We start from the raw sequence: 13,939 nt of genomic DNA on the forward strand, positions 1-13,939 counted from the left end.
ATGAGGATAAATGGCATGATGTACTACAATTCTGAACATCTCTCATATTAATTATTTCAATATTTACAGCTACTTCAATACATTTAATTTAACAACAGGTGACAGACAGACATTAAAATGAGAGTTGTCAGTCACACAATGATTGAAGAATGCATTGTTTTATTTTATTAGTATAGCAACAAAGACATTGCTTTGCAGTAAAAAGCAGTGAATAGACTCTTCCTTACTTTCCCTAAGATTTTAGAATGATGAGCAGATGCTTTAAGAGAAACATCACCGTAACATCTGCAATTATCATACAAAAAGAAAAAAGTACAAGCATTTCTCATATTCCAGGATTACTTCTATACTTAAGAAGTCTTCTTTATAATTAATTTCTAAAAAACAAGTCATACTTTCCCATTAGAATATACTGTCTTTAAAACACACACACACACACACACACACACACACACACACACTTAGAAAATGCTTATAAGTAAAAACAGCAGGAAACCAAGTTGTATATAGTATATTCTCAATTATTTAAAAGAATAGATTTAGGGAAAAAGACTAAAAGAAATCATGCTGATGTTAAGAGAAGTTGCATTTTTATGTACTTTACTAAACTTTCCAAAAAAGTTTTTTTTATAATGAACATGTACCACTTTTTTAATCAGAAAAAAAGTAAACAAAAACTTAGGTGTCAAGATTAGGATTTGCTGATTCAAGACCCTTATCTCCACTTTCTAAATAAAATTTTCTAATAAAAATTAGCAGAATTAGGCACCCTGTTAATTAAAAACTTTTTTAAAACAATACTGGAAATGCAATAACATTGCAATATGTAATGGTTTCTCTTATACAAGAACGAATTAATCCATCTCCTGTGACTAAGAGCATGACATATCTAAAATTAAATCTAATCACACAAACTACTTGATGAGAGAGATATCTAAACTATACAAATCAAGCTAGTAAACTGAAATACAAGAACACCCATTTTATAGAGAAAACTCAAAAACAACAGATTCAAAACAAGTTCAACCTCCTATTTTCATCTCTATTTCTTATTTACCTGTAATGCAGGAAAGGACTTGCTGCAGGAATAAATATTTTATAGCACTTTATCAACGGACAATCATGACAAAGGTGAAAAAGCAATCTATAGATAAACTCAAAGCCATCTGGGTATTCACCCAAATACTGCTTTGCATAATTTCATGTTAATGTTGCTACATCCTATTACACCAAAAAACTACAAGCTCTTGGAAGGAAAACATGTCATACATTTTTAAAAATTTCTCTCTCAGTGCTAGGTGGAAAACAGAGCTTCAAAATTATTTGAATAAGGGAGTGGTTGAGAGTAAGTAATGAGTAAATAAACAAAAGGACAAAACAAAAAGTGAACCTACCTCTAGTTCTAGAAAGATAATATGAAAAGTACTTAAGGAAAAAAGGGTCTTTTTTTAAAGGCAAGTCATGGTTCTCCTTTAATCTTATTTGAAAAGCATGTAATACTGCTAAAATGGACATCAGAAGACATGGAGTCTAATCTAAGCTTTGCCAATAACTAACTATATAATAATATTAATAGCAACAACAAAAGCAAAAATTTATGGAGTACTTACTATGTTTCAGGCATATATACTATTTGCCAGACACTATACTAAGTTTTTCATATATATTAAATAATGCAACAACTCCACGAAATAGATCCTACTAGTATCTTTGTTTCAAAAAAGATGAAGAAACCGAAACACAGAAAGGTCAGGTATCAAACTCTTGTAAAAGGTCACAGACCCAGGAAATGATTAAGTGTTATATAAAGGGTTGCCAGACAAAATACATGAAATCTAGTCAAATATGAATTTTAAGTAAACAACATATATTTTGTTTTTTATAAGCATGTCTAAATATTTCAAGGGACTTATTTATTTTTATCCGTTAAATCTGGTAACCCTAGTTATGCAACATTGTACAAATCACAACTCAGTTTCGTTAGCTTCCACAGGTTCCATGATTTCTTCAGTTCTAAACTCAGTTCTATGTTTTTTTCTAGTTCTAAAATTCATTGGTTCTAAAACTCCCTAGAATTCAGGTATTTTATAAAGAACTGCCCCCAATATAGTATTCAGATAAACTAACAGCTTCTAACAATCCTTCAGTGAATCTTTCCAATACTAGAAAATAGGCATTCTTCAAGATCCTACCCTGGTCTCCTAACTTTACACCACTCTACACGCCCATGATTTTTTTTCTTCCCATAAATATGTAGAAGAGTCTTAGATTTTTCTTTCTCTCACCAACCAATCATGGAATTCATGGAAAGCTTTATTAACACCGCTAATAAAGAATATTGTCTTCAGTCCAAAAAAAAATAGCTTTGAGTGAGTAACTGTATTACAGTAAAACTACCAGAAATTTGCAATTTATATAAGACAAACAAATATGAGGCAATTAGAGAATCAGATGGAATACTAACAGTGTAAAACAGCCTTGCATACTCTGCTTAGCTACAGTCACAGAAGTCAAGACCTACAGATAACCAAATGATATCAGTAAGCCAACTTTAATGATATCAGGAAATAAAAGCCCTATCCCACTAGCAAGTAAGGACTAGAAATCATCTACCACCCAGGATGCAAGAAGTGAAGTCTGGACAATTATATACGCACACAGTCTTAGACATTCTGTAATCCCTGCCATGTTTATCCAGTCAACACAACTGGATTTGTCCTTTAGTTACCTGGGACCAAAGCCTTGACCTGAACCAGAACCCATCTGGCTGGAGCTCCAGCACTCAGTCCAGATTTTGCCAACTCCCTATGAATAAAATCTACCCACTGTGCTTTATAATACAGAGTTTCAGAGGGAGACAAAAATTAAAGTGATTTACCAGATTCGTGACCCCAAATCACATACTTTCATTTCTACTACCACTAAATCTTATTATTTCCTAAAACCTCTTCCTTTAGTGTCCCACTGATTTGGTGGAAGCATTTTGTTGTTGTTGTTGCTGTTTTTATTAACATATTAATGATGATTCAAGTCTGTCATTATCCTTTGGTTCTTATTTTGGATTTCTGGTTATCCCCATCAGGGCCATCCCTAAAGCTAAATCAGTTTGCCAAGGTTTGACCCCAGTCAACCTAAGGCTCCTTTTCTTCTGACATAGCCCCACATTAAGTGTAACAGGTACATAATAATAAAACCAGTAATGGCTTCCTATTTTCCTAATCATTGCAGGTATAATTACTATCCTATCTATGCTTCACTTTTAAAACTCTAACATGATCTTTAAAACCTGTCCATTGCCAAGAGTGGATTATTTATTTCTCTGCAAATCCACCACCATAATTCATGTCCCCTCTGCATCTGCCGTATGTTGGGCATATCTTTGTCACTTCATACTTTGACTATGGCAGCATAATTCAGTCTCCCAGGTCTCCCAGAGGCAAGCAATATTTACAATTATAATTGGACTTAAAAATGGAGTAATTTCCTTAGAAAGTAACATGGCACCAGCAACAAAATCTACCAAAATATTTCCTGTAGCATAACCATTTAAGAGGATTAACTCATTCAGCTTTTGAAATTGCAAAAAAGCAACACATCTTAAACAAATACAGCTACTGAATTGCTTTTCCAGTTGTTATTATTATTAACTAAAACTATAAAATAAAATGCAATCCATAAAACAAAACTGTACTGTTAAATGTGTATATCTTATTTCTTCCATCAATTTTAAAAAAGAGGAATCCATAATTCCTATTTCATTAATAACTGATATTCTGAAAATACAGCTGAGTTCTTTGCATTCTCTGGACCTTAATATGCGATTATCAGTTTAAAAAATAAATGGTAACCTCCATGAAGAAGGCAGATCAGGAGAGACAGAGCAAAATTTTCCTCCGTGAAAAACACTAGGTAAAGGAGAGAAAGCACTCCTGGAACCCAGCAGTTTCAGGGTTCCACCAGGGCAGGGACTTCTACACCACACAGTGAGTATGTAGCTGGAGAAGCCGAGAGATTGCGTTTAAGACTAGTGAATGTTCAGCCTGGAACACCACCAGGCAACAGGAGGGTGGAGCCAGCTGATGAGCGCAGAGGAGAGCAGCCTTCTATGCCCCATGCACCCTCCTCAGAACTTGGCTGGGGTGATAACCCTACGCAGACCCACAGCCAAGAGCCCCCATGCCAGGGACTGGCGGTTGGAACAGGTAGATGAGCACAGAAGGGGGCAGCTTTCCACGTACTGTGCAGCCATCTTAGCAGTTGGCTTGGGAGAGAACCCTTCACAGCCCAGCCGCAGATGAGCTGGGGACTGGCTGCCAAGCATGGAGTACAGTTTTTCTAAGTCCCATCTCTGCAGTTGGCTGAGAAGATAACCCTTCACAGTCCCGTGGCCAAGAGCTCCCTTGAGGGAATTCAGGATTCAGCGGACTTGTGACAGCATCCAATCTTTCTCTATGGAAGCCCACAGTGTGCACAGCCTAAAGGCAAGGGTGCTGCATAGAAGTGCCAGGAGCCCTCCCCCAATCCCAGGGATTTGCAGGCGTAGGCAAACAGGGTTTGTGGGGCATTTGAGCTGGAAGGTGAGACACACATCTCTGCAGCCCCAGAATACTCCATCCGCAACCCAGGAATAGCCAGGATCACTGTGTCCTACGGCAGAATCCCTGCCAAACTACACAGGGCACAAACCCCACCCACAGCGCTGGCAGTCCTCAGTGCACACGGAAAATTGATGCACTGATTGGATTTCCACATGGTTTGGACCCCCACTCAGTGCATAGACAAAGTTGGGGGAGAACTGGCTGGAGGGTAAGAAGAGGCTCGGGAGCACCATCTGCTAGTAGGACAGGGAAAGTGCACTCCACCAAGCTATAGCTCTATCAAATCATAGATACATGTTCAAATAATCCTAAAAGAATGCTATCAAGATAAGCAAATGCCAAAAGGTCAAAAACAACAGAAAACTATAAAGCATATGAAGCAGCCAGAAGATACGGACAACCCAAACGTCTGAATTAAAAATCCAGAGGAGACACAGAACTTGAAGCAATTAATCAAAGAAGTATACACAAACCTCAATGTCATGGCTAAGGATATAAAGGACACCAGAAAGACCCTAGAAGAGCATAAAGAAGAATTGGCAAGAATAAATTTTAAAAATAGCAGGTATTATGGAAATAAAAGACACTGTTGATAAAATTATTCTTTAGACACATAACAGCAGATTTGAAGAGCCAGAAAAAAAAATTAGCGAACTCGAGGACAGCCTGACGGAATTTGAAACAGAAAAGAATGAATGGTGAAAAAAAATTGAAAAATTTGAAATGGATCTCAGGGAAATAATGGAAAACATTACACACACAAATATAAGAATCACTGGTGTTCCAGAAGGCGAAGAGAAGAGCAAAGGGCTAGGAACAGTGTTCAAAGATATTATTGGGGAAAACTTCCCAACACCTATAAACAACATAAATATGCAAATCAAAGACGCCCAACAAACTCCAAATAGAATAAATCCAAATACACCCAAACCTAGATATATTCTGATCAGTTTGTCAAATGCTGAAGAGAAGGAGAAAGTTTTGAAAGCAGTAAGAGAGGGGCGATTCACCACATACAACAGAAACAACATAAGACTAAGTACTGACTACTTAATGGGCACTAAGGAGGCAAGAAGGCAGTGGTATGACATATTTAAAATTCTAAAAAAGAAAAATCCCAGCCAAGAATTCTTCATCCAGCAAAGCTCTCCTTCAAAATTGAGAGAGAGATTAAATTTTTCACAGACAAACAAATGCTGAGAGAATTTGTTTAAAAAAAGACCTGACCTACAAGAAATACTAAAAGGAGCTCTACTGGCTAGAAAAAAAGATAGGACAGAGAGACCTGGGGAAGGGTACAGAACTGAAGAGTATTAGTAGGGGTAACTTAAAGGAAATAAAGAGAGAGGGGGAACAAATAGATCTGACAACTAAAAACCAAAGGATAAGATGGCTGATTCAAGAACTGCCTTCACAGTAATAACATTGAATGTGAATGGATTAAACTGCCTAATTAAAAGATATAGATTGGCAGAATGGATTAAAAAACATGAACCAGCAATACGCAGTTTACAAGAGATTCATCTTAGACCCAGTGACACAAAGTGATCGAAAGTGAAAGAATGGGAAAAAATAACTCCACACAAGCTACAGCCAAAAGAAAGCAGGGGTAGCAACACTAATTTCAGATAAAATAGACCTTAAATGCAAGGATGACATAAGAGACAAAGAAGGACACTATATACTAATAAAAGGGACAATTCACCAAGAAAAAATAACAATCATAAATGTTTATGCACCCAGTCAAGGTACTCCAAAGTACATGAGACAAACATTGGCAAAATTGAAGGAAGCAATAGATGCTTCCACAATATCGTGGGAGACATCAATACACCACTCTTTCCTATAGACAGAACAATCAGACAGAGGACAAATAAGGAAATTGAGAACATAAGCAATGTCATTAACAGATATATAGAGAGACATTACATCCCAAATTATCAGGATATACATTCTTTACTAGTGCTCATGGAACTTTCTCCAGGAAAGATCATAGGCTGGGGCATAAAACAAGCCTCAATAAATTTAAGAAGACTGACATTATTCAAAGAACATCCTCTGACCACAATGGAATACAACTAGAAGTCAATAACCATCAAAGATCTAGAACATCCACAAATATCTGGAGGTTAAACAACAAACTCCTAAACAACCAGTGGGTCAAAGAAGAAATTCCAAGAGAAACTGGTAAATATCCAAAGACAAATGAAATGAGAACACAACATATCAAAACTTATGGGATGCAGTGAAGGCAGTGCTGAGGGGGAAATTTTTAGCTCTAAATGCATACATTAAAAAGGAAGAAAGAGATGAAATCAAAGAACAGAACAACTGAAAATGCTAGAGAATGATCAGTAAACTACTCCTAAAGCAAGTAGAAGAAAAGAAATAACAAGGATTAACGCAGAAATAAATGAAGTGGAGAAAAAAAAACAATAGGGAGAATAAATAAAACCAAAATTTGTTCCTTTGAGAAGATTGACAAGATTGACAAACTCCTGGCTAGACTGACAAAGTCAAAAAGACAGAAGACCCATATAAACAAAATGATAAATGAGAAGGGGGACATTACCGCAGATCACAAAGAAATTTTAAAAATCATAAGAGGATACTATGAACAACTGTATGCCAACAAACTAGACAATTTAAAAGAAATAGATAATTTCCTAGAAACACATAAACAACCTAGAATGACCAGAGAAAAAATAGAACGCATCAACAAGTCAATCACAAGGAAAGAGATCCAATCAGTCATCAAAAAAGCTTCCTACAAATAGGAGCCCAGGGCCAGATGGCTTCACAGGGGAATTTTACCAAACTATCCAAAAAGAACTGACACCATTCCTACTCAAACACTTTCAAAAAATTGAAAATGGAGCACTACCAAACTCATTTTATGAAGCCAACATCACTCTAATACCAAAACCAGATAAAGATGCTACAAGAAAGGAAAACTACATGAATATAGATGCAAAACTTTTCAATAAAATACTTGCAAATTGAATCCAAGACACAATAAAAAAATCATACACCACAACCAAGTGGGGTTCATAGCAGGCATGCAAGGATGTTTCAACATAAGAAAATCAATCAACGTTATACAACAACACATTAACAAATTAAAAGGGAAAAATCAAATGATATATCAGTAGATGCTGAAAAAGCATTTAACAAAATTCAGCATCTTTTTTTGATAAAAACACTTCAAAAGCTAGGAACTGAAGATACCCAGAAAATGAAAACCTTGTATCCTGCAGATGTTCTTTCTTCAGAGAATTCTCTCTCAAGCTTTCATCTTGTGATTTTTCTCTCACGGGTTCTGGAATGTTTTGGTAGTCCATACTACTGTTGGTTTCTAATGGCTTTTGATTTGAATGTCTCTTGTCTCCGTCTCTCCTGTCAGATCGACTCCATGATGATAAACTTCTCTCGCTGTTTTCAGTGGGTTTTCGGAAACCACAACTCAAAGAACCCTGGGCTACTAATGCTGAAGATGAACTCGATGGTTCAAAATTTCTGCCCTTGCTGGGAAATGACAGTTCTTCATCATCAGAGGGTCTTAAGAATTTAGGTCTCAAATTTCTAGGAGAAGAAAATTCTTGGTTTTGCCTTAGATCAGATTCTTTTCTACTTGTTTCTGAAGACCCAGATCTATTATCTTTTTCTTCGCCAATAAACTTATCCTTATTGATATTGTTTGCAATATCTGTTGTACAATATCTATCCCTTGAACGTTTATTATAATTTACTAAGTTTGATTTTTTACTTTCTTGACTATTTTGTGCTTTATCTGTATATGTTGGTTTCCTCCACCATTTTTGTGTATAATCTTCTTTTTGGGATGCAGTTTTTTCAGCTTCTTCTAATTTCAACTGAAATATTTCCATTGACTACAAAGGAGAAAAATTAAACAAAATATGTAAAATTAAAAAGGCTCCAGTGATTTGTACACCCCCCCATACCTTTTGCCATGACCCAATACCATGTGACACATGAAAGGAAAACCCACAAAAGAAAAAAAAAAAAAAAAAGAACCATACAGTTATCCTACCGTAATATTAATACTTAAAAAATAAGGAGCAAAATTACCAAATAATGAAAAAGACCTGGGAGCTTGAAAGACAGCCACTTAGACCAAATTCCCTGCACTAAAACAAAGTGTAATACAGAAAATAGACAAGGAGTAATTTTTTTAAATAGTAATTCCTACTGTCTGTAAAATTCAAAAGGTTACTTACTATATTGTTAAAACAATCATAGACTCTCACAGAGAAAGGATAGTTCAAAAACAAGAAAGGCTTGTAAATGAAAACTGTATATCAAAAAAATTGCCTAGATACCTTGAATAGATGAATGGAAAGTGCTGCAAACAAAATTAGCTAGTTTTAAAGAAAGAAAGCATTGCTTCATAAGCAGCTTTTTTCTTTCTTAGTGATACATAAAATAACAGTGCATCTGCAATTAGTGACTTCTTAGAGTCAATAAAGTATGGCATTTAAAACAGCAGTTACTACAATTTATCTAATGTTTACTATAATACACATTTCGCATCATTTAAATAGGCTCCTGAGACGTAGTACGTAGGTTCAAATCTACTTATTAATCATTGAATCTTAGTTATTTAACCTATGTCTACTCATTTAACAAACAAGAATAGTAGTATTTTTGTGAGGACTAAATGATTGAATTACATATAAAGCAATTTGACAGTGCCTGGCACATGGAAAGCACTCAAATTATTATTAATGCTCATGACATTTATATGAAGTTGATCCTAACAGACTGTTTTTAAAATGAACAACAACAACAACAACAAAATGCAAGCTAAGGTCATGCACCAAATAATAACAAAGCTGATATTAAGATTCAGGACGACATGACCACAAAGCCAATGTTTTTAAGCACTATTTTAAAATGTCTCTCTGTGATTTTTATCTGTTCTAAAGCATTAATAAATTATATAAGTAACTTTCTTGGGGTAAAGTAGGAACAGATTGGAAGTTAAGCAGTTATCTTAGGTTAGTTGTCTTTTTCTTACTCCCTTGTTATGGTCTCTTGGAAATGTTCTTTTATTGTATGTTTGGTTTTTTTTTAACTTTTTTTTCATACAGTTGATTTAAAAAAGAAGGGAAAGCTAAAAAAAAAAAAAAAGAAAAAAAAAGGAAAAAAATATGTAGTGCCCCCTTGAGGAGCCTGTGGAGAATGCAAGGTATTGGCCTACCCCACCTCGATGGTTGCTAACATGACCACAGACATAGGGGACTGGTGGTTTGATGGGTTGAGCCCTCTACCATAGGTTTTACCCTTGGGAAGACGGTTGCTGCAAAGGAGAGGCTAGGCCTCCCTATAATTGTGCCTAAGAGCCTCCTCCCGAATGCCTCTTTGTTGCTCAGATGTGGCCCTCTCTCTCTAGCTAAGCCAACTTGAAAGGTGAAATCACTGCCCTCCCCACTACGTGGGATCAGACACCCAGGGAAGTGAATCTCCCTGGCAACGTGGAATATGACTCCCGGGGAGGAATGTAGACCTGGCATCGTGGGACGGAGAACATCTTCTTGACCAAAAGGGGGATGTGAAAGGAAATGAAATAAGCTTCAGTGGCAGAGAGATTCCAAAACGAGCCGAGAGGTCACTCTGGTGGGCACTCTTACGCACACTTTAGACAACCCTTTTTAGGTTCTAAAGAATTGGGGTAGCTGGTGGTGGATACCTGAAACTATCAAACTACAACCCAGAACCCATGAATCTCGAAGACAGTTGTATAAAAAAGTAGCTTATGAGGGGTGACAATGGGATTGGGAAAGCCATAAGGACCACATTCCCCTTTGTCTAGTTTATGGATGGATGAGTAGAAAAATAGGGGAAGGAAACAAACAAACAAACAAACAGACAAAGGTACCCAGTGTTCTTTTTTACTTTAATTGCTCTTTTTCACTTTAATTATTATTCTTGTTATTTTTGTGTGTGTGCTAATGAAGGTGTCAGGGATTGATTTAGGTGATGAATGTACAACTATGTAATGGTACTGTGAACAATCGAATGTACGATTTGTTTTGTATGACTGCATGGTATGTGAATATATCTCAATAAAATGAAGATAAAAAAAATTATATAAAACTTCACCATTCAAATACTAAACTTAGCATAGCCCCTATTATCAAAATTTAATAAAAATAACATAAAAAGAAAACTAAACAGAAATATCCTTTATAAGTAAAGATAAAAATTAAAAATAAAATTATCAACAAATTTAATTCAATAGTATATTAAAAGAAATTCCATAAGCAAAAAAAAAATCAAAGAATGGAAGAATGATCCAACATTAGTAGGTATTCACTAGTTATTTGCCATCTGCATGCTTACTGAAACTACAATTACAACAGTATAATACAAGTCCTGAAAAAGGCAGAAAAATCAATGGAATAGATTGGAGAGTAAAGGAACATACCCATGTATATAATGGAATATAATAATAACTGTGTCATTTCAAATTAGTGAGAAAAGAATAATTTTATTCAATATATTGTAAACAACTAGCTAAGCACTTGAGGAAAGTTAGATCTCCACTTTACACCATACAAATATATATATATTACAGGATGATTAAAGATAATATAAAATACAAAATAAGTAAGTACTCAAAGTAAATACAGGTACACATTTTTAAGACCTTGAGATGGAGAAGGCATCTCAATGAATTACATCAAAAGCAGTAAGTCATGAAGTAAAAACTCGATGGATTTTGCTAGGTAAAAATATTTCAAGTTTATCCATAGCAAATAAAAACAAAGTGAAAAACAAACATGAAACTTAGGAGGAAAAATCTGAACAGCTTTAGTAAAAAGTGTTAAATGAATCAATATCCCAAAAGGAAAATAATATAAGAAGTCAATTCGCTAAAAAATACAAATAGTGATAGAACATATTTTTAAAACTCTAATTCACCAGTAATCAAATACATAAAAATAAAAGCAAAAAAATAAAAAACTTTTTATTACCCATCACAAAAGCACAATTAAAAAATGACAATCTTACTGTTGAAAATCATGTGATGAAAGATACATTTTAATGACAGCATAATTTGGTCAATTATTCTGTACAGAAATTTGGAAATATATATTTCACTTTAAATGTCCATATCCTATAAGCCAGCAATTTCAATTTTAGTAATTCATAGCCAGAAAATAATCAGATAAGTATGCAAAATGCAATGGACAAAAATGTTCTCCATAGTGCTGTTTAACACAGGTTGAAAAAACACATTAATGTCCATCCATCGACAATCAAATAAATAAATAGTGGTACAACCATACAAATATACAAGAAACTATTAGGTCATTAAAATGTGCACATATATATTTACTGGCATCATACATGTCTACCATAATAACAAAAAGAAGCAGTATGTATTCTATGAACCCACTTCTACAAAATCGCATATTTTCAACGTACATAATAAATAGAAAAAAATACCTGGAAGAATATATATGAAATGGTTAACAATTCTCTTAGGTCTAAAGATGATGTTTTCCCTTTTCTTTTCTTTTTTTCTTTTGTGGCTTGCCTATATTTTTAAAATCTTACTACTTCTAAACTTGAGCAAACAGGAAATAAGGGAGAAAAAAAGACATCACTATAAACTAAAAAAGAAAGATAATCTGCACATGGTGAATAGGGGAGCTGGTATTAAAATGGCATGTGCAGCATGGTTTCATTGTTTTAAGAGTATATGTGCCCTCATAGGAAAATAACTATAGAATATACCAAAATTTGAACAGTAGTTATCTATAGAAGTGTACTATGGAGGCTTTTCTGTTTTATTTAAATTTCCTCACAGTAAGAAAATGCTGTTATTACATTAAACACACACACTTAAGTTTTATATACTTAAATGTACAAACATTATGTCAATAAAAATATGCTACATAAGTTTACATGATAATGAAAAGCAGAAAATAACTTCAGCAGCATTTAAGTCTGAAATTGAATATCAATCCAATTCAAGTGTTTCTGGCACACACAAAAAAGTCAGTGACACTTAATTTTTTCTATAACTCTAAAAATAATACAAATCTCCTTAATGGAGAAACTCACCCCATATCTTTCAGCTACAATGTCCTCAAAATTTCTATTTTGTTTCTCAGCTTGTTCCTTCATTCTTTGATATGACTTCCTTAGCCAGCTTAATCCACCATCTTCTACTACTGAAACTGAATTCCAATATAAATACCAGTTATACTTTCCTATGGTTATCATAGAATTAATATTTATTGTTTCTACGATGGCTTCTAAACTAGAAAATTAAACATTTTTCTTGAATATATAAAAATCAGCAGGGCATTTAAAATCCAATTCAACATATTTGAGTGCCTATACATACAAAGTACAGAGTTTTGTCACTATAGGGAAGGAAAAGATAATACTATCCTCAAAAAAATTCCAATGTAAGAGAATGAGATTAAAAGGATATAGACAATTACAATAAAGATAGTATGTGATAAGTATTTAAAAAGATATAAACTGTTATAGAAAATTAGAAAAGTGAAAGGTTATTTCCAACTGGGAGGTCAGAGAAATTTTCACAAACTATGCTCAGAAAAAGAGTTGGGTTTCTATAAACAAACAAAAGAGTAGGGAGAGCATTCCCAGAAACAAATAAAGAATAAAGGTACAAACATGGGAGGAGAGAGGGGAGGAAAGTGAAGCTACCTTAGATGCAGCACAAAGAACAAACGACAGACTTATAGAAGATAAAGCTGAAATGTACATTAAAACAAATTATCCTACTTTAGTTATGATTACCAACCATGAACATTTGAATGCCTATTATTACAATAAACTTTGTTAACTGTTTACATTTCCCTTTATACAAATCTCACTTTTGATATGTGTAAAGAGGAAACTTAATCAATTACTTAAATCAAAACTCCATTCTTGATTCCCCTTGCCAAAAAATAGTAACTGCTTTAAGATCTCCCCAGCTCTATAACTAACAGAAATGCACACAGCAAGACCCCCAAAGACATGCAGAACAATGTTCACAGCAGAACAATCTGCAACAATCTCAGTCTGGAAACAATCCAAATGTCCATCACAGGTAGAATGGATACAAAGGTTATGATGTATTCTTAAAATAAGACTACTACTCAACAACAAGGATGATGAACTATAACTACACACAACAATATAAATTAATCATAAAATGTGCACAACAGGAGCTGGAAACAAAAGAGGACATACTATATGATTTAAGGCAAAAAATTATCTTTGGTCATAGTAGTTACCCTTCTGGGGAGAGGGTAGTGACTAGAAGGGACCACAAAGGGGGTTTCTGGATGCTG

The 13,939-nt window shown here is 34.5% G+C and overlaps 1 protein-coding gene across 2 annotated transcripts in view; it reads right to left on the reverse strand.

Moving 5' to 3' along the window:
• The window catches only part of CWF19L2 (CWF19 like cell cycle control factor 2), a 174,272-nt gene that overhangs the window by 102,584 nt on the left and 57,749 nt on the right, over positions 1-13,939 (reverse strand). The window contains exons 7-8 of one of the 2 annotated variants that reach the window (XM_037841310.1): positions 12,693-12,808; positions 7,842-8,488 (exon numbers count right to left, since the gene is read on the reverse strand). In XM_037841310.1, the coding sequence (XP_037697238.1) occupies positions 7,842-8,488; positions 12,693-12,808 (763 nt within the window). Of the gene's footprint in view, positions 1-7,826; positions 8,489-12,692; positions 12,809-13,939 lie in introns of both variants that reach the window. The other variant, XM_037841309.1, reaches the window with a different exon arrangement.

Source organism: Choloepus didactylus, chromosome 6 (genome assembly GCF_015220235.1).
Source record: "Choloepus didactylus isolate mChoDid1 chromosome 6, mChoDid1.pri, whole genome shotgun sequence".
NCBI classification, from domain to species: Eukaryota; Metazoa; Chordata; class Mammalia; order Pilosa; family Megalonychidae; genus Choloepus; species Choloepus didactylus.